At 41.4% G+C, this 21,857-nt stretch overlaps 1 protein-coding gene across 20 annotated transcripts in view; it reads left to right on the top strand.

Annotated features, from left to right (window-relative positions):
- The window catches only part of kcnt1b (potassium sodium-activated channel subfamily T member 1b), a 60,034-nt gene that overhangs the window by 17,103 nt on the left and 21,074 nt on the right, over window positions 1-21,857 (top strand). For 13 of the 20 annotated variants that reach the window (XR_007030129.1, XM_047328914.1, XM_047328917.1 and 10 more), the window contains 10 exons: window positions 6,753-6,791; window positions 13,846-13,925; window positions 15,141-15,246; window positions 16,176-16,235; window positions 16,354-16,402; window positions 16,554-16,613; window positions 17,772-17,846; window positions 18,112-18,195; window positions 19,992-20,086; window positions 21,295-21,475. Coding sequence is in view for 19 of the 20 variants with exons in the window: in XM_047328914.1 (XP_047184870.1) it covers window positions 6,753-6,791; window positions 13,846-13,925; window positions 15,141-15,246; window positions 16,176-16,235; window positions 16,354-16,402; window positions 16,554-16,613; window positions 17,772-17,846; window positions 18,112-18,195; window positions 19,992-20,086; window positions 21,295-21,475 (829 nt within the window). In the remaining variant the exon portion in view is untranslated. The remainder of the gene's footprint in view (window positions 1-6,752; window positions 6,792-13,845; window positions 13,926-15,140; window positions 15,247-16,175; window positions 16,236-16,353; window positions 16,403-16,553; window positions 16,614-17,771; window positions 17,847-18,111; window positions 18,196-19,991; window positions 20,087-21,294; window positions 21,476-21,857) is intronic. The other 7 variants (XM_047328922.1, XM_047328934.1, XM_047328933.1 and 4 more) reach the window with 2 other exon arrangements.

Genomic DNA, 21,857 nt, shown 5'->3' on the forward strand with positions numbered 1-21,857 from the left:
CATGCAAATAGGGGACATTATTTTTCATAAGATGCAACCAGATTGATGGATGACAAAAAAAAATGCAAACCACAGCCGATCATGTTGACATGCTCTCATATGCTAATACATGTTATGTTTCAGCACATGTCTGCACCACTCAGACTGCAGACCTCCACTGTGAGGACACTCACCTGCCATTTGGTAGACAAATTAGATTATGGTTTGTGCAAAATGGGTCGAGCCTGTAACAACTGAGGGAGACATGTTTTTTTTTTCTCTCCCTTTCAGATGGAGACAAAATAACTTGAGAGCTGCTGGTTGGCGCTCTCATCCGCAGGTTGTGCTCGCCCGGCAGGGTGTCAAACACCACTGCACAGCCAATGTGCTGTATTTACTGCATATTCTTCTACTGTTTATATATTTATTTGAGGGCTGTTGATATATGTTTGTGATCAGAAATGTGGAACGCGTGCCGCAGCATTTATTGTGTAAACAACAGTGAGATGAGGAAAAAAAAGATTTAAACGCGTCTATAAATAATATCAGGGTCAGATCATTATGTGATGCAAAATTGGCAATTAAATAATCTCTAAAGTATTTTGGATCATTACTCGAGCCATAAACAACGAGGCTCAATGGTGTGAGGTATCTTTAATTTTTTTTTATTTTAAGTTTATTGCATGAATTTAAAAGTGCCCTTAAAAAAAGTGTGTTGGGATGAGACATAAATGCTGAAGTGATCCTATTAAAAAAATTATTAATATTACTTACAGTGAGTTATGAACTATGACATGTGATGATGAAGCTTGTGGTGTTGCTGGTGTTCTCTAGTTGTGATGACTTCAGCGAGTCAGCTAACGACAGGCCGAAGTGGCTGAGAGAATGAACATATTGACTGCCGATCGGTTTGTGAGAAATTGAAAAATATTAACTATAGGGGGATATATGGCGCTGCCAAGACCGTTTGTGTGGGGCTCTTAATACTCAATATCCGCAAATGGCTGAAGCTGTAAAGCCTAATGCTTCAATTGGCTAGTTGCTCTGGGTTACCAGACTTGGACCGCCGTCAGCCACTTTGTATAGTTAGGTTGGCACAAGTTCTCATATCTAAGATAATTGAATAAATGTTTGGCTTGGATTGTCCATCTGTCAAATCACTCTCTTAATAAGAAAAAGCAAAACCTGATATTTTAATTCAAAAGTGTACGCAGAGTCCCCGAATGCCCCCCGAGGCAGACAGGATGTTGACGGGAGAGCTCTCTTCACTCTGAAATGCGATCACTGTGGGATTTGTGTCCAGCTGACTGGAGAATGAGAGGATGTGGTTAGGATGGAGGTGTGAGAGAATCAATAATCCGGTTCGATAGTACGACACTGGATTTATTTGTTTCTGCATAATTCATAGCCTCCGGGAATCCCCTTTCTGTTTGTGTTTATGAGATACTCTATACGATATTGACACTTGGATTTTGTAGGCAGTAAATGAGAATTGGAGGACCGTCACGAAGAAAAAAGATTGAGCTTTTTTAAACACAGCAAATGGTCTAAAGTAGAAACTAGCGCAGATTTATTTTGACTTGCTGCAGCTGTCGCCAGCACATTGCCTCTGAAAAAGAACATATGGAAATCTAATTAGTTTAATTAGTTTGAATTAATTTAAGGCTGAATTCGTCCGTGTACATAGGTCAACTCTAATCATTTTCATGCTCCCCCTTTTCTTAACTCCCTTACACATGTTTATTAACTCAGCTGCAGACACTTATCCTCTTCAATTCAATTTTATTTTGTATTGCGGCAAAGTTAGTATTATCACGAGTCTTATGCAGGAACTTCAGCGCGTTGTGGTTGAGGTGTCACAGTTCTGTCATCGTGTGCTATGATATGAGATTGTGAAAGTTTGTGTCGCAGTTTCATTCTCCATAATCAGAATCGTTTCACACCCCTTAGTATTCAAGGTATTTAAATCTTCATTAATCTGCGACAGCTAAATGAGAATTGCTTTTGGTGTAAGCAGCAGTCGGTCGGGAAATAACCGGGAGTTTGAGGACATTGACACTGACTCAACAAATACTCAGATTAGTGTTGATTGTAACAGCGGAAGCATTTCTTTAGATTCAACTCTTCTCTGCTTGTTTACAGTCTCAACTATTTTATATTATCCTTATAGTTGCACGTTGGCTTTATTGTAGTTGTTTAATTTATATACTCAATTGAAATGCAGGGTTTTATCATTACTACTTTCTCACAGTTACAGTGAATCACCTGTCATCATTAAAAAAACACATTTGTTCACGATTTTCTATTTTCCAGCGCATCACTTATTTAGACGATTTTAAAATGTGCTGCTGCTGAATTACGTCCGATTGAACAGCGTTTGCCATTGTCGTATTTGTCCTCCCATTTGTCTCAGTGTTTATCTATAGCGTCCCCTGCTTTTCACACAACAATTATGCTCTCATGTTCGTTTGAGTATACCCACGGTTATAATGAGGGGGTTTTAATGTGGTCCTCAAGGTAAATGATATCCTGTCCATTATTACTGTTCATTAAACCCGGAGGATGAAATTGTGCAGCAGTTGACTTGAGAGTTAATACTGAAAATTATCAAGTTCCCTGGTTACATATGAAAGCATACAAGTGGCTCTTTGAATGAAGTCACGCTGAGCTACTGTGTTTTTGGCTGTGTGCTGTACATAACGTGTGTACATGTATGTGTCACTTGTTTACATGGCGAATCGTCAACCAGACCAGTCTTCTCACTTGCCTTCTCCTGCTTCTTTAAAGGGACAGTAAGCGATTCTAAAGCAATGCACGTTTTGTAAGAAATCTGCGGTATATTTCCTCACTGTGCGTTAGCTGTCGGTTCTGTGTGCGCGCCGGGAAAACAAATCTGGGTTTCTGGCGCAGCCCGGGCTCCGTTAATTCGGGGAAAGAAAAGAAATGGTGCGGACCGCACCACACAACAGTGCGAGCGCAGTTTGTAAACATCACTCGTCGACATCTTGAGAGCCGTGCTGGCGGGTGGTGCCTGCAACTCTTGGCCTCGTGGTTAGTGCGTCGGAGGTTCGCGGCCCGGCCAATGCAGTAAAATTACAACAACAAAGAGAGAAACAAGCTTCCTCCAGAATCTGCCTCTTTTAAGAGCATCAATTGGCTCTAGTAGAGAATCACTGAGTAGGTTTAATGTATTAATAAGAATGGGGGGTTATTAGGGAAAAAATAACTGATACATACAGTGTCTATAGATCTGAATCCGAGCCGTGCTCCAGAAGAGGCTCACAATCTGATCAAACGTGACGTGATTGTAAAGGAAGGAAGGGCAGCATTCAGATAAGATGATACGTCTAGTGGAGAGCGTTTTAGACTGCTGTTAACATCCAGTCCATAAGTTTTCTGATGAATCCCCTGGACTCACTCACTCCCATCAGTTGCCTTCACAGCTTCAGAACCTTTCCTATCGATATATCACATTAACATATTTAATAACATACATACATACATTCATATTTCTGGAAATTCTATTGCGACTCTGTTGGAGCTGTTGAATGCAGGGAAGTAAAAAAAAAAAAAGATGATAGGGGCACGTACCACAAAGTTTAAGGAACACATACCTGACGTAGCCTCTGCAAAACATTGTATACATGATGACAAAGCTACAGCAGTATATGTCGCAGGTTACATAAATATATGGGTAATAGTACACAATGAGGTGTGACCTGATATGTGAAAATAGTGGATGATGCCAAATCTAAGTGAAACACCATGATCTATATTTTTCTGATTATAATTTACATTATTCCAGATTTAAAGGTAGCTTGTTGTCATTTCCTGGTCAGGGCTATTAAAATAGTTATTGTAACTAGTAATGTCTTGCAAAGCAGAGGCACTGCTACCGATCTATCACAAGATACATTTGTCTGTTAGTCAGAAATGGGATGTTGCTGATTTTGTGTGTGTGTGTGTGTGTGTGTGTGTGTGTGTGTGTGTGTGTGTGTGTGTGTGTGTGTGTGTGTGTGTGTGTGTGTGTGTGTGTGTGTGTGTGTGTGTGTGTGTGTGTGTGTGTGTGTGTGTGTGTGTGTGTGTGTGTGTGTGTGTGTGTGTGTGTGTGTGTGAACACTGCAGCCAGACTTCCCTTCTCAACCAGGTGTTAAGTTACTGTGTTGGAACCAACTAGTCATATTTTGGGACGGGTGAACCTGAGCCGCACTCTGTTGACGTGTGATGATCTGTGTGGGGACTGTAGTTTATGCGAAAAATGTTGGCAAGCTTCCAGTTGCAGGTAAACAGACTGAAAACTACAAATCCCATTTGCCCTTGAAATTGGTGCAGAGATGAGATGTGTTTGTGTGTGAGAGAGAGAGAGATGTGCCCTCCCACTTTGTGTCAGTCAGTGCTCGAGGCAGTTCTAGGTGAATGTGATTGAAAGCACACTTTGGAAGTGCTGGTCATCTTGCACTTGTTGTCCCGGGAGCTCGGCTCGTACTCGGGATCCCCCGTCTGCTACAGAGAGGTGAGAGTCGATTTGTGCTCCGATCGTTTTTATGCATCATAATTACAGTCGGACTTCAAGGGCACCGCGTCGCTAACTGCGTTAACATTTGGATTTTTGGATTTCTTCGCCTTGTATTCACAAATACAGGAAGAGCCTGAGTCTGAGTGCGTTGGTGTATCAACTGTAAGCTAATGGAGGCAAAGGGGCTCTCAGCAGCCAGATAGCATCTTTATTGCTGATCTAAGTGTTGACAAGTAGCTACCAAAGGCACAGGGAGACCACGGCAGTGTTTATCTTGATGTTTTGTGCAGTGTCTTCAATGAGAGGACAATAATCGTTCTCATACTTTATTGCATTTGTGCATTTGTTTTAACTGTTATCTGTCAATCAAGTCTGTTGCTTCTGTGAAAGCACTTTGCTGCTATTAAAAAATGTGTATCTTTCTGTTCCTTTTTACATGTTCTACTACAGCTCCAAATTAAAACAGAAATGAAGTTAACATTGGACTGAATCCGGCTTTTTAAAAGCGTGAAGCTCTTCCATCGCAATCTGATTATTAACTAAAACTGTCATTCAACGTCACTTACGGACAAGAACCTCTGAGCGGTTGATTAACTACGCCCGTAACTGTTGAGCGTTCACTATTAATGGCAGCATTACTAGAAAGTTACAACTGAATGAACGTTTTCAACATTCATCTTTTCCCAAAAACTCCACTAAGTGCCGTTTGACTCCAGCGGAATCCCACAGGTGATGACTCCATTGGTACTGAGATAATCGACTGTTGATTTCATGGCACAAGGTTTTAAATAAATCACTGTAAAAGGTGCACGTCCTCCTCTCTTGTGACCCAGCTGCTTCCTGGATTTAATGGACACTCCATTAGTTCGTCTTGAGAGGCGTAAATGGGATGATGGTGTTTCAACGTTTGGTCATAAGCTTTGCGGATGTACGGCTGTTGAGCTGTCAAACGATGACCTCTGGGACAGAAAATCCTTCATCCTTTTCCTTTCCAACTCTTTTGAGTAACAGACGGGCTTTTGGTTCTTTCCTCGCTAGAAAAGAGATATCGAGGTAAATTATATTTTTATCCATCCACGTTTGCTGAAATTGATATTTTTAGCTGTGCTTTGGATCAGACCTCGGAGGCATTTCACTCACTAGACTCGTAGTTTTCAGACATATTACTTTTTTTTTTTAGTTTACAGTATTGTCAGCATGTCTTGCAATATGTTGTTTGACAATGAAAGTACAATCCAATCTTTTATTTTCCAAACAAATGAATGGGGGAATGCAGATAATGTAGGTAAAATGGACAAAATGACTCTTTAACTTTTGAAAAATCCAAACCAATTTTGTGTAATGGGACATCGTAAACGCTCTTGATTATGTAGTAATATACAGCATTGTTGTAAAGGTTAATTCATGAAATTTATTAGAATCTGAATGAATGATTCAATGGTGCATGGTTTTACTTTGATGAAAGATGAAAATAAAAATGTACACGTGCGGAAACGGAATTATATTCTGCGAAATGCTGCATCACTCAGCCTCAGTGAATGGTCTCCAAAGGGTTGCACACGTCCGTTTGTTATGCATTACATCAACCTGTGTGTTTAACCTTTGACCCCTAGTCATTCAAATCAATATCTTGAGTATGTCTCTCTGTCTGTCAATGTCCCTCAGTGTTGCACACTTTCCTCCCTGGTCGTCTCCATATAGCGACCAATGAGACTGGCCGAGAGGGCGTGTCCACTGATCCCCTGTGGTTTGCGTTAAGTGTCCCATCTGTTCTTTAGTTCCTTTTGTCTCTCTTTTTTTTTTATCAACCTAATGCGTCCTTGCATATGCCCTGTGAAATATTTCCTTTCAAGCTCAAATACAGTTGATTTGCACTGTGAATGTTTATATTTACTTATATGTGTGTGTGTGTGTGTGTGTGTAGAGGTTCAAGTCGACTCAATGAAACCTTGGTGGTCAAGCGTTGACTTCTAAAATGCAGGATCTGATGTGATTTCCTATGAAAATCACCCTAACCATTGTACTGAATGTTTTTCCTCATATTCCCAAAAAGATATTGACTTTATGAGATCCCATCTTGCACCTTCTTGGCATTGCGACTCGAGACGCAAGCGATGAACTGCCGTGGTGTGTATCCTGAGTGGCCTGCCTCCTTATACTGTACCTGCTGTTTCAACCTTTCCTCCCCTCTCCTGTTTTGTCGACCCAACTCTCTCCTAACCTGTGCCTGTCTGTGTCCAACGTGTGCTGCGTCCAGGTATCAGGAGGAGTACAGTATGGACTCAACCAATGCCCAGTAAGTGCCTGGCAGCATCATGCTTGCATGGCATGGATTGTGTCTGCAATGGAAACTGTACACAGGACTGATTGGGGATGGGGATTTTTCTGCGAGCACCATAGCACTGTTCACTTTGAACTTTACATAGATGGCATGCCTTGCCCATGTTTTAATGGTTTATATTGCCATTATCATCATAGTTGGAGAACGATTGTTGCGGTGATGACCAGAAAGCTGGGGAGAGCCCGTTCATTTGCGGCTTCCTTTTCAACAGTTGTTGTGGCAAAAACAGATTCTCGTCACATTCAGTCATACCACAATAAATGGTGAAAAGGCAGCTCGTGTATTGTTTTTCTGTTTTGTTATTTTTTAATCAACTCACCCCTGGTTTGTGCACTCTGTTACATCAGTCACGTGAGCACACAGGTGAATAGAATGACCAGACTAATATTTAAAACTAATATTGACATGTGTGCTGAAAAGAAAACGCCAACACGTCATCTCGCCTGTTGTTACTCTGCACGCGGCTGTGTCACTCATCAAGAGAATGTTTGCACCACAGCTTTAAGCCAAGTCTAACAGTTGGGAGTATCTGGCTTTTACTGCACTGGCTTTGGGTAATTTGAGACTCTTCTGTGATACTGAAGCTGCCGGGATGTGGTGTTAAAAGGGGGGGGGGGGGGGACTAGCCTGTTTATTATAATGCATTTTGTTTTTTCACTGAAATATCTTACTCTGCTTAAAGACTCTGTGAACCTGCGAGTGGTAGGGAAACTCGCAGGTTCACAACAGGAAAGTTCACACGTTTGGAGGAAGGCATCAAGTGGTGTATTGCTTTTTAGGCATTTTTTGGCTGAAATGACATTATTTATAGCCTTGGCTTGGGTTGGTTGTTTGCACCAGTGCTGAGGCCCCCTGAAAGTACAGAACTGCTAACTGTCATCAACGCTAATTAGCGAGAGATGTTGCGACATTTTTTTAAAATAACCTTCTATACAGTCCATTTTACCATCACGTACCTGCCAATAGCAGAACCTCTGCAGGAGCTTCACCATTCAGCTGAGTTGCCATGTTGGGGCCATGCTACTGTTGTCATCCTGTGCTGAGCATTTATTGACACGCAAGTTTTCCCCCTCATCACTGTTCTCCTTTTTTTGCAGTTATTCTTGAACTAAAAACTCAGGCTGATGGAGAATACCGCGTTTTGTGTTCTGCAAAATGTGAAGTCTGCACGACAGAAATGACTCTACAAGGACCCTCTTTTATTTTTTACTATTATTATGGCACTAAAACTCAACATCTAATTTGGGAATAAGGATCATAAAGATAGACAGAATACCTGACATAACTTTGAAGTATTTCCTGTGGTAGCAGAAAAAAAAAAAGGATGAGCTATCATCTCACATCACAGGAAATGTCAAGTGTAGGTTTCCGCTCTTCGAAGAGCAAGTCCGCTCATTGCACACACGCAGGAAACTGCAGCTTTCGGTTTCAGTCCATCAGAGTCAGAGCTTTGTTATATTTTATTGCAATCGAACAGCAATGCTTAACTTTTGCTTTGCTGAAATGTGGTTCTGCCTGAGTCTCAAAATGCCCGTCAGTTCAGTTTAGTAATAAAACATGTCAATTAGCAATTACTGTACCTTCATTTGATTTTTACACGAGTTCACGTCCACCAGGTGAGAATCACATCATTGCATCCTTTATACTCAATATTAACAAAAGACTGTAGAGCTGCCTTTCATGCACTGAAGTCTGGACATGCTCCTGAACTTTTCCGGAGGGGCCGTATGCGAGTCCGCAAATGTTGGTCCGGAGCCCTTTTCTGGAACTTTTCCTTTTTAAGCTCCTTACTGTAAATTTCCGGAAAAATGCCAGGGTGGGCCCATGTGAGAATCCAGCAGGAAATTCTCTGTGGAGTGGATGCTGTGCCCAAGCACCAACTTGGCATAGGAGTGCTTTCCAGAGGCATCTTTCATCATCAGTGATAATGCGTCAGGTTCCCTCTAAATGTCCTTTCTCATTAAGCGATTTTTGTATCGGAGCCTCTCAATACCGCTCCAACCGGCGCTTTAACCAATCTGGCCAACAGTTATCTGGGTTGCTTGTGTTTGTTTTGAGGATTGAATTCTCAATGACTGCCAACTTTCGGAGCTCAAAAAAGTCTTCATTTAGTCAGCATTTTAGATTTTTACACAATCTAGTGGGCAGCACTTGACAGTCTCCTTCATGCTTTTGCATCAGCATCTTTCAAAAGCCTCAGGGTCGTCCTGGCCCCTTGATCACATCGTGTGGACATAGCGAAGACCCCTTCTGTGCTTCCAAAATGCATCTGTGTGTATATAGCAGCTTAGAAAGTGTGAGATTCCCCTCTGAGGACCAGCACTGACCCACACTGGATCCTTCGTGTTGATCTACCCATTGACCACCAAGCATCCATTAAGGTGCTTATCCTCCCTTCCAGCTTATTATAACGCAAACCTCTTCCAGTCTCCTCTTGAGGTTTCTGGCTTCAATATTCATTTGACAAAAGCACTCTCACAGTCTTCCACTGCCCATGTCTGGACTGAAGCCCGTTCAACTATTCAACTGCTCTGTAATGAGGCCGCCGGACGAGAGTGAGACCTTCACTACGGGAAGTTTCAGATGCAGCTCCGCGGAACAGAAGACGAGAGAAACAAAGATGCCACAGCGTTTGAATATTAATGTCCAAGTGTATTTATTTTTAGAATCCCTGCAGCTTTTATAGCAGGCACAGAGTCTGAGGGTGGCGCATGGGAACATGTCTATTTTGGACTGTTTCGCTCAGTCAGAGGGGAAACGGAGCAGATCTGAGATCAGAAAATAACAACAATGTTAAAAGAGTAAAATTAAATGCAGGCTCTAATTAGGGGTCGACCGATATGGCTTTTTAGGGCCGATACCGATATGGATTATTACTAATCTAAGAGACCAAAAAACGATATTTGACTGCAGTAAAAAAAAAAGGGTCAAAATTTGGAATAATACAAACTCTAGACACAAAACTTTGTTTAAATGCCTTAATTCACAGAACCTATCAACATGACCTCAACACACAAAGTGCAGGGAGCTGTCAGCAGCATTATTATGAAGTTGAATAAACATGCAAACATTGACGGGACGTTGAGTAGTGACTGCGGCTGGATCAGAGCCAAGGTAGCGCATTTTATAATGAAGTGATCTCATCGGCTTAGAAATGGCCGATACCGATAACCATAAAAATAGTGAATATCAGCACCGATAATCAAACATTGTATAATGACTCTGACAAGACTGAATACCGAGGATTCTCGAGAACATCATTCTGTTTCATTTCCACACGAGCGTCAGTGCACCGTGTCAGTACTGGTAAGTGTTGTAAACTGTAGGCCAAGCTTCCAGGATCATCTCATCCCCAGGTGATGGTCGACAACAAATATTCCGTATGGCACAGAATCTGGCAGCTGGCTGACAATCGGGCTGACAGACTGTCCCGAGGTCAGCTCGCTCTTCAATGCTCGTTTACGGAGCTGGCAGAGCAGTTGTAGTTGCTCAGGCAATGTGCTTACATTTTGTAATGGTATCACTGGCGGTGGTCTTGATGCACGAAACTTCCCTCCAGACACAATCTTTCTCCCGGCTTACACGTCTGCTTCTCTTTACTTTCATCGTGACCGTGCACTCGTTATGGACGTCACGTATTCTGAACGGCTGCCACCCTCAAGGCTCAACATACCATGTAGACCTGTTAGCTGAAAACCTAAGGTCATGTGATGCATCTATCGTGACCGTCGATTCTTGGCGTATGCCTTGCCGACCATCTTCAAACTTGGGGCAAGCTTTCCTGAGGTTTGCGGGCTACCAGCTTGTTGTAAATCGCTCTCTGGCTTCTTGGATATTCACACAGCCTGTGTTTATACTTGACAGTTTAGTTAGTGTCTGTCTTTGTGGTGATGATGGTTTGCAGACTACAGAGATGCCAAAGAGTAGAGGGTAAGTACGTATAAGGAATTGTTGTTGGTCTCTGCACTTAATGGGAGTCAAGTGTGGAAGAGCTGTTGTTTCTATGCTTAGTTGGAAAGAGTAATAAATAATGAAATAAAAAATTATTTAATAAAAAAAAACCACAGTAATGATGGTGCAGTGGTGTCCAACATAAAACAAACGCATACTTCATGATTTGTACATTTTTGACACGTTTTTTTCTAAAGCTCTTACTCAACACTTAAAATTGAAGGACAATGAAGTTATGGTACAGTCTTGAGTCTTTCGAGTATGAGTTTTCACTGTTCACCCAATATGGAATTATAGACATTTTTCAACAGGTATATAGTCCCTTCCAATTTAAACTAGACAATGATGTTTAAAAGCTTCGCTTCTGCTGTGAAAAAATGTATTAAAAATCAGAAACTAAATACTATATATGATGACTTTATTTAAGCTCTTAATTTGTAGCATTATAGTTTAATATGAATTATTGCGTAAGTTGTTTTGTCCATTGACTTCAGCCTTTCCAGTTGTAAAGATGGCAGCTACTTAGTGTCTGAGATATGCTTATTGCCAACCATTTTTGCTGGAATTTATTATTCTGAAAAGAGAATAACTATGACCTTGTCCTCCTTGCAGTTTGGAATAATAGATGAGGGACTAGTGAAGCAGATTCTATCATCTTTTTGATGTATAGAGTCGGTTTCCTGGGCCCAGAGAAAAATTCCTTCACATAAGTCGACGGAGACAGTGACCAGAGAGTTTGTGTTGTTTCATCAATTCTACTTATTGGATCCGTCAAATTCAAGGACTTTATGCAATACAAGATTCTACAGCCATGCTAGCAACTGATGAGTGATGCTATTTTCTTACCCAGTTGTACGTAGAGGTAAGTTTGTCATGTAAACTATTCTACATAGATAACTTTAAACAAAAACATCCCCAACTCGCTATGGGGGCCAAACCTCTTGTGATGAAGACGCTAAGTTGGCAACAGTGCAAATTCGCTTAAACCACATAGTCATTGATTCACTTGACTTGACAGAGCCAGCGTCACAGAGAATGCGTCTCTCACCAAATACTCCCAGACTGCACTGCAGGTGTCTTGTCGTCCTACATTCACATCAGCAGGGGAAGCCTCGCATTAAAATATTATTAGGAGCGGGAGTGTGCTACCACATGGTGATCATCAGCCCCCACCCACACACACACACAGAAACAAACACACATGGCTCAGTCACTGGTTTGCAGTGTTGCCGGGCCAATGAAAATAACATAAGCGTTTTATCATTATGCATTAGTGGTTGGCGATAATTAATCTAAAGGATGATGTATTTACTGCTTCGCGGATGATAGAGCAGTCCAGACACTTGGTTTTCATGGTTTTACATACAGCTGTGCTTTGGTTTAGGACGGTGTCACGTGGCTGGGAGCGTGTGATTGGTTCCCATAGAGAAGAACATGTCATTATGTGCATACAGCCTCGCCTAATTCCTGGAACTGGAAACGCATAACACAGAAGACACGTGCCTTGTGGAAGCTGTCTCCGTGGTGATAAAGCTGGAAGAGGGAGGTTGGAGAAAAGCTTGAAGATGGTGCATGTGTGGCGTGTACTATTCTTCCTCCTACACACTTTATCCTCACACACATACATACATACATACCTCCCCTAGGAAACGGCTGCTGTAATTGCCTTCCCTCCCCTGTCCTGTCCTTTTCCACCCTATATTCATCTCGTCAGACAAGGGAGAAGGCTCCAATCCCTCCTGTAACCGCAAGGACATTACCTCCTCTCCATGCTCATTAGTGATGAGCTCTATATTACAGGAGTGTATTAATAAGCCTCTCACCACTTGTATTTTGTCTAACATGCCTACAATAGCTACATCATCGTTTGTTCTTACGGTGGTCATCAGGTCAAGCCTCCACCAAGGCTATTAGAGTCCATTACGTCTGCTCTAAAGTATAATGGCTTCAGATTTGTCACAGTCTGTCACTAATGGGAAAAAAAACATTAGATTTGCATTAATGCAGCTTTTAATTGTCGATTGTCAATTATTAATGGGTAGTTTTGTGTTCGTGCTCGATGTATGTTCTCCTTTATTTATACGAATGGATTAGTCCCGACCCAAGTGCTTCAGACTGCAAACAACATTTCAGAGTTTGGTAGTAATTGTGTACATAAAATATTAAAATGGAAATTATTTAGCCTCTCCCTGGTACCAGTGTCATGCACACATTTATCAATTTGGATTAATGTCTCCCGTCGAGCAAATTAAAAACCCTTAACCCAGCTTAAAGTCAGTATATCGTGTCTCTGGCCGTATACTGTACACATGCGTCACCACAACTGCACCATTAAGAAGGTGGCTGCGTGTGTGTGTGAGTGTGTGAGTGAGAGATAATCTGCATTATTGAGCAAGTTCCTGGGCTGCACATTGGGACTCGAGCTCATATACATGTGAGGCTGATGCTGTTGCATTGTGAAGAGGGAACGATACGCAATGACTGATGGTAGATGGAGGGTAACAGGATTAGTTAGGAGAGCGACTCGCTGAGCTCTTTCCTGAGCTTGATTGCCATAAAGGACCTTCACCAAACACAATTATGGCATTTGCACTGTTAATATTATTAGCAGTATTTTTTTCTTCTTTTTTATCTGTAGGGTATAGACGGAACAGCTGCACAGAAACAGGAAGCCAACTAAGGCTCGCTGTCAAACCGTATCGCTTGTTGTGCACTGACTGAAATGTATGAACCTCTATTGTAGAACTTAAGCTTTGTTTTCTTATTCTTTGATGAGCATTGGGGAGAAGAAAAAAAAGATCTCTTCAAACCAAGGTATTGGGAAAAATGTGATCTTAGTATACAAAAATTCAGGTATTTCTGTGGCACTTGCATCAGAAATTCACGTGATACCCAGCATGAACATGACTGTTCCTTCATCACAACCATTTGCTATGAGCGATGCTGAATTCAACACGTTTTCTTGCTGTGTATGTGTTGGCTGAGGTATCTGTATATATATATATATATTCAACAGAAATGCCGTTTACGATGACATCTTGTCGCCGTTCCCCCACAGGGTGCAGGTGGAGTTCTACGTGAACGAAAACACCTTTAAGGAGAGGCTGAAGCTCTTCTTCATCAAAAACCAAAGGTCAAGTAAGTACAGCCGACAAGCCAACCTCGCACCGCCGTCCTCCAAACATCATGTAGGAAATTGCAGCCGGCGTGGACGCCTGTTCACTTTCTGCCTCAGCTGGGGGTTTTTCGTTATTACATTACATGCTTCATTGTAAGTGACTGTATTTTGTGGCCCAGCGTGAACAAAAAGAGCGTGGCTCATTTGTTAAAAGAGGCAGCGCTGCAGTGCTTTTCCCATTAGCAGATAAGACTTGGAAAGAGACACTGGTGCAGCTCAGCAGTTTGGTGCATTGTAAACTGCTACTCATTCGCATGTAGTTGTAAAAAGAAATGTACTCTGTGTATAACGCTGTGTGAACACATCCTTCTCATATCCTGGACGCTGCCACGGGCTGATGTCACAGGCATCTTGCTCGTCACTGTCGCTAACCGGGGGCCAATCTTTGCCACAAGAGCGACAAGAGTCTTAATGAAAATGTCACTCTCTCCTGCAGGGGCCCGTTGCTCTACTCCATCGCATCACCGTTTGCGTTTGTCCGGTTTCAAATCATTTTAACATCGAGGCTGGCGTCTCCTGAAGAGGTCACGTCACCGGAGATTATTCAGCTGCTGAGGCTGATTGGAAATAGGCCACACAGCCTGCACCACCCGCTGGCCAGCGAGCGTGCTTGCAGCCATGTTTATTTTTTTCTCCTGCATATAGGGTTAGGGTTCTAACAGGAGATTGTGATTACGCAAACATTACCTCTCTCGGCCATGTCCGTGCAAGGACATTCCCCCGTTCGTCATGTATCCTGCTGTGTAATTCACTCGTTGGTGATGTTATTTTTTATGTTGTTCTTGGGAGGATTGGAAAGCGACGCGTCAGGGGAAATCAGTTGTGACAGGGTGCCAGAGCAGCATGGAGCTGTATTAGTCATGCTCCAGGGCATTTGGCAGATAAGAGTCACTTTAAGCCTTTTCACTAAAGCATATTTATGCACCTTAAACAACTGGTGTTTCAGGCAGTATCAACTTCAAATGAGGAGAGATGCTGTATGGCAGAATCTGTCGTCCCGCGTTATAGACTTACAACACGGAGCTGGTCATGGCGGTTATGACCTGAGTCAATCAGCCTGCGAACAAGATACCAGAGATTTAAAACCAACCCAAATCCAAAGTGATTGTCGCTTTCAGTTTAGCCTGTTTTGGAGTCATACTGTTTGATGTCGTTGTATATTTTTTGCTCCGCAGGCCTGAGAATCCGTCTCTTCAACTTCTCACTGAAGATTCTCACCTGTGTCCTCTACATCGTGAGAGTCAGCCTGGACGACCCCAAGGAGGTCAATGGTAACCCATGGTGAGAATCACTTGCTGTATTCCCTATGTCTAGTGTGTTGTATTTTTATTTTTTTTATTTTTGGGGGGGGGTAGCTGCTTTTTATTATGATTTTTTTCTATGACAATAAAATGGTTCTCTTTCCTCTTATTAATTTTGATACCATATTTTTCTTATTCTGTTAATCGCAAACCAACCAGATGACTTTGCTCTATGCCAGACGATTTTTCAATCGTCCCCATTGAGATTTTTATCAAAAGAAAAGAGCACTCACTCCGAGAGCGCAGACCTCCAGCAAGGCTGAGCAATCCATCACCTATATAAATGTCAAGTTTTGTCCTTCAAAAAAATGTCAGCATCCAGATCAAGATCTGGATTCCTCCCAAAATGTCATAACCTGACCTTTCTTTAGTCAAATTATCATGCAAATTAATCCATATAAATGTTTGGGTAAACCCGCTAACAAACAAACTGAACTAATCAAATAACCTCTTTGGTGGAGGTAACAACAAAGATGTAAGATATCAGGGAGCATAGAACATCTGTTAACATGGGAATATTTCAGATTTTAACTTCTTGAGCATTCAAATATCTAAGGGGTCTTCTAATATGTCTAAATCTAAAAAAACTTCAAGCATTCAAAGACAAAATATTAACATTGATTAGTAGTTATGTCGATAATTTTGAGGCGACTACATCAGTGTATACATTTTGTGTTTCTAAAAGAAAAATCTGTCAAATGGCTCTTTTCTGTGCAGCCATGTGGACGTTGCAGATTGTCTGTGTTGTGCAGCTTTCAGAAACACATTGGGATTTGTTCTTTATGGGAACATACCAATTGATGGAAATGATTCCCAGTGGGCACGTTTCCACTAACACACACCTTCACACACACACACACACACACACACACACACATGCTTTCATCTTTTCTTGCTCTTTTTTTTCAGCAGTAGAATATGTCGCAACAACAATTGGACAGATGCCGCAGAGTCGCCAGACATCAAGTGGTATGTATTCAGTCAAAAGGGCATTTAAGCGTAACCCGAAGTGAGTTCATTTTTGCACGAGGCAATTACATGGAGACGCAACGAAGTGTGAGGAAAATATTCTTGTGTGTTTCGACAGGGAGTGGATTTTCTGCGTGAACAGGCGTGAATCTGTTTGGGCGATACAGGTGAGAATAATAACACGCCACTGCATGGACTGAATCTCAATGGAGAATTTAGGCCAATCAAAACGCTTCCTCTGTGAAGGTTGAGTCACCAGAAGAGACGATGCTTCAGTTGCTTCAGATCATTTGTCTCCTTGTCCCCCCTCTGCTCCAGGTGACAGTGGCCTTAATCAGTTTCTTGGAGACCATGCTTATCACATATCTCAGCTACAAGGTAAGAAATGGGCCCACAGTGAGCGGTTTCCCTCTTTCATCCGTGCTGATATCTTCTTGCAGCTGTCTGATCAATGTCCAGCACTGCCTGATTTGTTCTCTCCCTCGCGGGCCGACAGCTTTTCAGCATCCAGGCCAAGTGCCAGTGCCAGGGCACAGGACCTATACTCTCTTGCCCCAATTTCAGACTCGATTGATACACACTCTGTTGTAGAAACAGTTTTTTCTAAGCAGGCTCATAGAGCTGCAAGTACAGTTTGTGGTAGAGATCTGGGTGGTGATGTTGAGTGAAATTATTTGATAGCACGGGTCACGGGCCTCCACATGTAATGAGCATGCACTTAAAGATGACACGTACAGATTGTTTTGTGGTTACATAATAAACCTTAAGACAATAAAAAGAAAGAAAATTGAATGTAAAATTACCTTGAAAATTAGGGATATGGGGACAAAACATGCACAAGACTCCCTGTCATGTTGACGCCATCGACAACAATCCTACTGCGGCCGAGGGTCCTCAAAGAGCTGTGCTTAGCTCTTCAAATTGCTTTGGTGATCCTTTAATAAATTTGGTTGTGGTTTTATGAAATACATGATAATAATTCTGTATTGATCTTTTTTAATAGCTGATTCATGGACACAGAATCCAAGTCTTGAGTGCACCTTGTCAACTCGACTGCCGTCTCAATCTGCGATTAGTTCTCTGTGAGGGTGGAATTGGCTGCAACCTCGCTCTTCTCTTGAAATTGGCTTTCCCCTCATTCCCTAAGGCTGTATTGAATAAATACCGCACAATGCACGGATAATAATAAACTTAATTTGCATAAAGCATCTAAAAAAACAAAACATCATTAAACCAGGAAGAAGGAAGTTGTGCCTTAGAGAGATTTAATTAAATACACTATGATAATAATTCTCAGTGCCTTAACAAATACAGGTTAATCATAGAGGTGTGTGGTTTCTTGACCTGATATTAATTACCACTCCTTTCTAGCTTTCATAACCTAAGATGAATACTGCAATAGCTTGTCTGATGTTTTTTTTACTCACCCATTTGATTGTAATACGGTCTTACAGCCCACAGTGTATGAGAACTGTTGTTGTTTCTCCATCCGTCATACAGTTCACTGAATTATTTTCAATTAATTTCATTTTCTAGGGGAACATTTGGGAGCAGATCTTCCAGATATCCTTCATATTGGAGATGATCAATTCAGTGCCGTTTATAATCACCGTAAGTGCATTAGTACAGGTTGTCGTCTTTTAGGCTTGAGGTCATTTTTATATTGGATTCTTTAGAGCAATTCAATCATTTTAATGCTCCAAAAGCATTTTGTGCCTCATTCCAACCTTTCTCCAAGTGAAAAATGTCTAATTCGCTTATTTTTCTTTCCTTGTATTGTGGACAAAGATTTCTTATTGTGTCCGAAGTTTATTAACTGATTAATATTTCACCGATGTTTTTGTAATCGTCTCTATTCCTTTCTTTCCTCCCCAAGATTTTCTGGGCTCCATTGAGAAACATATTCGTCCCCGTATTTCTTAACTGCTGGCTGGCCAAAGGTGCCCTGGAGAACATGATCGTAAGTAGAAAGTTATGTACAAATTGTAGAGGTTTTGCAAAAAAGGAACACGCACAGAGCGTCATGGGTTTTAGCGCATTCAAGGAACATTCTCCATCCTGTGGCAGCCATACTAGTGCTCTCCTCAGTTCATCAGTGACACTGGCGATAAGGGCTGAGTGGGTTTCTACAATATAGTTTTGAGCAGAATTCAATTGCGAAGGCAAATTTCTTTCCCTCTCGTTAGCCGACACTGTGACATCCAATTTGCTCACGAGCCAATTCCATCTTTTTGAAGCTGCTGATATTGGCTACATCAGTTTGTGGGACATTGCTAGCCTTAATGCTGGTTACTCTGATAAAACGGCCTCCTGGCTAATTAGTTGGCTTGTTAAAGCAAACGGCAGTGAACTGAGCTGACTGCTGTTCGGAGAAAAGATACGATCGCCTGCAGATAGAAACACATTTTTATAATTGTCTAAAACATTTAATGAGTCCAACTCAGGCTGTTTACTTTTGGTCCAAGACAGAACAGACTCAGATCCTTATTGCAGCTGTTTTTTTGTGGTATGTACTACAGCCAAACTCGTATGAATTTTGGGGGGAAGATGCACAAACTGAAAAAAAAATTATATATATATATATATATATCGGCAATATGCAGATTCCTCAGATAACAAAGAAATGTAATTAAGCCTCGATATTTCACAGTTTCACAATAAACTTTAATATAAATAACTACATATAAATTAAATGAAAACACAAATACAACCAAATACATATAATGTCTGCAATGTTAATTCTGCAAAATAAAAGTTTTTTGTTTCGGCAAACATAAACGCTGATATGTCTGTTAAAAGCTCAAATCGACTCCAGTATATACACAGTATCTTGTCGGGGTGGTTTACATAGAGAAGAAAATGATTGCTGGGATTTCTTCAATTGATCTGCATCATCCCACCAGCTGCTGTTGCTGGTTAATGGTGAAGCTGCAAAGCGTGCAAATACTTCATACACTGGAGACCTATACTGAGGTGTAGTGAGGAAGTTAAGTCCATTTACTGGGGACCAGAGCACATTTCAAACATGAGCAAAACCAACATCCAGGTCAATACAAAGCAAGATGATACACTGCGACAGAGGAACATAGACCTTTCAGGATCAATAGTTGTGTTACCATTGCCCAGGATTTACCATCGGTGCAAAGTCAAATTGTACATGGGATTCACAGCAATAGACGATATCCAACTGGCGTAGCGTGTCCTCTCACTGTGCATCAGATGAGATTATTACAGAGGGAGAAGCAGTTGGACAGATGGTAGAATGTGGGGCCAAGCAGACCAGCACACGGAGAGGAACTAGTGTCAGTTTGGTGAAGCGGTGGCAGGCAGAACCTGCTAACATGGTGCAACTGGGAAGTGAGTCGTGCTCGGAAATGTGCAAATGTAGGAAACTAAACTAAAGTTCTCTGACCATCCTACTAAGGATTCAGGGGGATCTTTTGTCAGAAATTTGATATAACATTCAGAATTATGTTTTCGTTTGTGAATTATCATCTGAAAATAAGAGTTTTTGTTACCCTAGAGATGGCCTTTTCAGGTTTTTGTTACCAGTTATATTATTATATATTCAGGTAGTAGCGATAATTTCTAGCATTGTTTTTAAAAATCATTTCTGATGCAGTTCTTGAGACCTGAAAGATGTTATAGTTGGTAAAAGAGAAAAAAAGAAAGTGTAATTTCAGTTCCCAGTCACTGGTACAAGTATCTGATATGACAATCAAACCTGCCTGTGTGCATCTCTCTTCTTCTGTCCAGAATGATTTCCATCGAGCCATCCAGAGGACCCACTCTGCCATGTTCAACCAGGTGTTCATCCTCATCTGCACCTTGCTGTGTCTGGTGTTCACTGGGTGAGAGAACATTTTCCTTGCCATCAGTCACAGAAACGCATCTCTAACCGCAAAACGGGCCGTACAAATAAATTCGACTCGCTTTGCCTCCCACAAAACATAATTTCAAGCACAGTAGGTGGTTGATTAATTCATGAAACTAAAAATCGGGATTGCAATTTGTCGTTTGAAAGAAGGCACGATGGAGGAGTCAGATGTGAACAGCTTGTATGGCAAAATAAAATTTGCCTGAAAGACAAGTGTGAAATTGCGAGAAATGTTTATTTATTATGAATTGATGTAGCTACTGTAACTGGCAAAAAGAAATGGTCAGAATAAAACCTTATGAAAAATGTAAATGAATACAAATATTTCAATTGTTCATCAGCCTTTCATTTGAACTATTTAAAAATTGTAATATTCAAAAACTCTGCATTCTCTAAATTGCAGTCAATAGTTTGTACGTTTTTATTATTTAATATTTAAGACTATTACACTGTTTCTCTCTGTATTTTTATATTTTTTATTAGACTGTTTTTATACTGCACCTTATTTAACTGCTTCAGGGCTGTTAACGGTGTGATTTTTTTTAAACGGTTATATACTTTCCTCTATCAGTGTACTTTTTTTACATTGTCTCTTACTGTGTGGCTGCTTTGACAAATTGATTTCCCCCTCGGGGATTATTAAAGTCATCTATCCATCCATCTATAGAGACAAAGAACAAGAAGTACGTCGTAAATTAATGGGAAAACCTCAAGAAGGTTTTTTAGCATCCATCCTCATTCACTACTCCATCTTCAGTCGCTTCTTTGGCAAACTTTACCAGCCTTGGCCACCACCCAGCGCCTTCCTCCTCCACTCCACTCCACTGACTGGTTAGACCTTCCCTCCCCCCTCCCCTCTCCTCCTCGCCTGCCTCAAGGTTCCATTGAATCTTGAACTTATCAATGCAAAAAAACACAAATGAATAAGCACAGGCAGTGAGGTGGAACCGACAGAGCAATTACTGGTGTCACCATAAATAACTGGGAAATACTGAGGTGCTGCCTTTGCTGTATTGACTCTGGTCCACTTTGATCTCGGACAAATTGAATTCCACCAGGCTGAATCGTTATACCGGAGCAGATTCCTTTTATTAAAAAACATGTCTTCATTTTAATTATGTTTACGTTTTTGTCGGAGACTTGTCTGATGTCACTGAATAATGATCTATGTTTTCTCTGCAGAGCTTGTGGTATCCAGCACCTAGAGAGGGCGGGGAAGAAGCTGTCCTTGTTTGACTCGTTCTATTTCTGCATCGTCACCTTCTCCACCGTGGGCTACGGGGACGTCACGCCGCAGATCTGGCCCTCCCAGCTGCTGGTGGTCATCCTCATCTGTGTTGCCCTGGTGGTCCTCCCACTGCAGGTAATGGCTGTAGCATAAACTGTGTTGGGTTTTGTCTTTGACTTTTTTGTCGTAGCTATTACGGGCTGACTGCAAAATAAACATTTACTACGATTTCTTACTTCTCTGAAAAATCTGTCAATCTCACTTGAAATTCAGGCCAAGCAATGCTGGCTCAATCTTGCTTAATCCGCCTATTCCCTGTGTTTTTTTATAAAAAAGAAAAAAAAGGAAAATCACAAACATGTTACTCATAATACTCTGAAGTGTTTACTGTCCCTGCAGAGCAAATTGGGGTGAGAAATTAATTTGCTTTTGGCAAATTACCCAATCAGAAGTTTTTCGCTCCAGCGCTCTCACCATCTGCGTCCGCGCAGACAGAAAATCTATCTTTTTCTTTTAT

This window comes from Scophthalmus maximus, chromosome 19 (assembly GCF_022379125.1).
Source record: "Scophthalmus maximus strain ysfricsl-2021 chromosome 19, ASM2237912v1, whole genome shotgun sequence".
NCBI classification, from domain to species: domain Eukaryota; kingdom Metazoa; phylum Chordata; class Actinopteri; order Pleuronectiformes; family Scophthalmidae; genus Scophthalmus; species Scophthalmus maximus.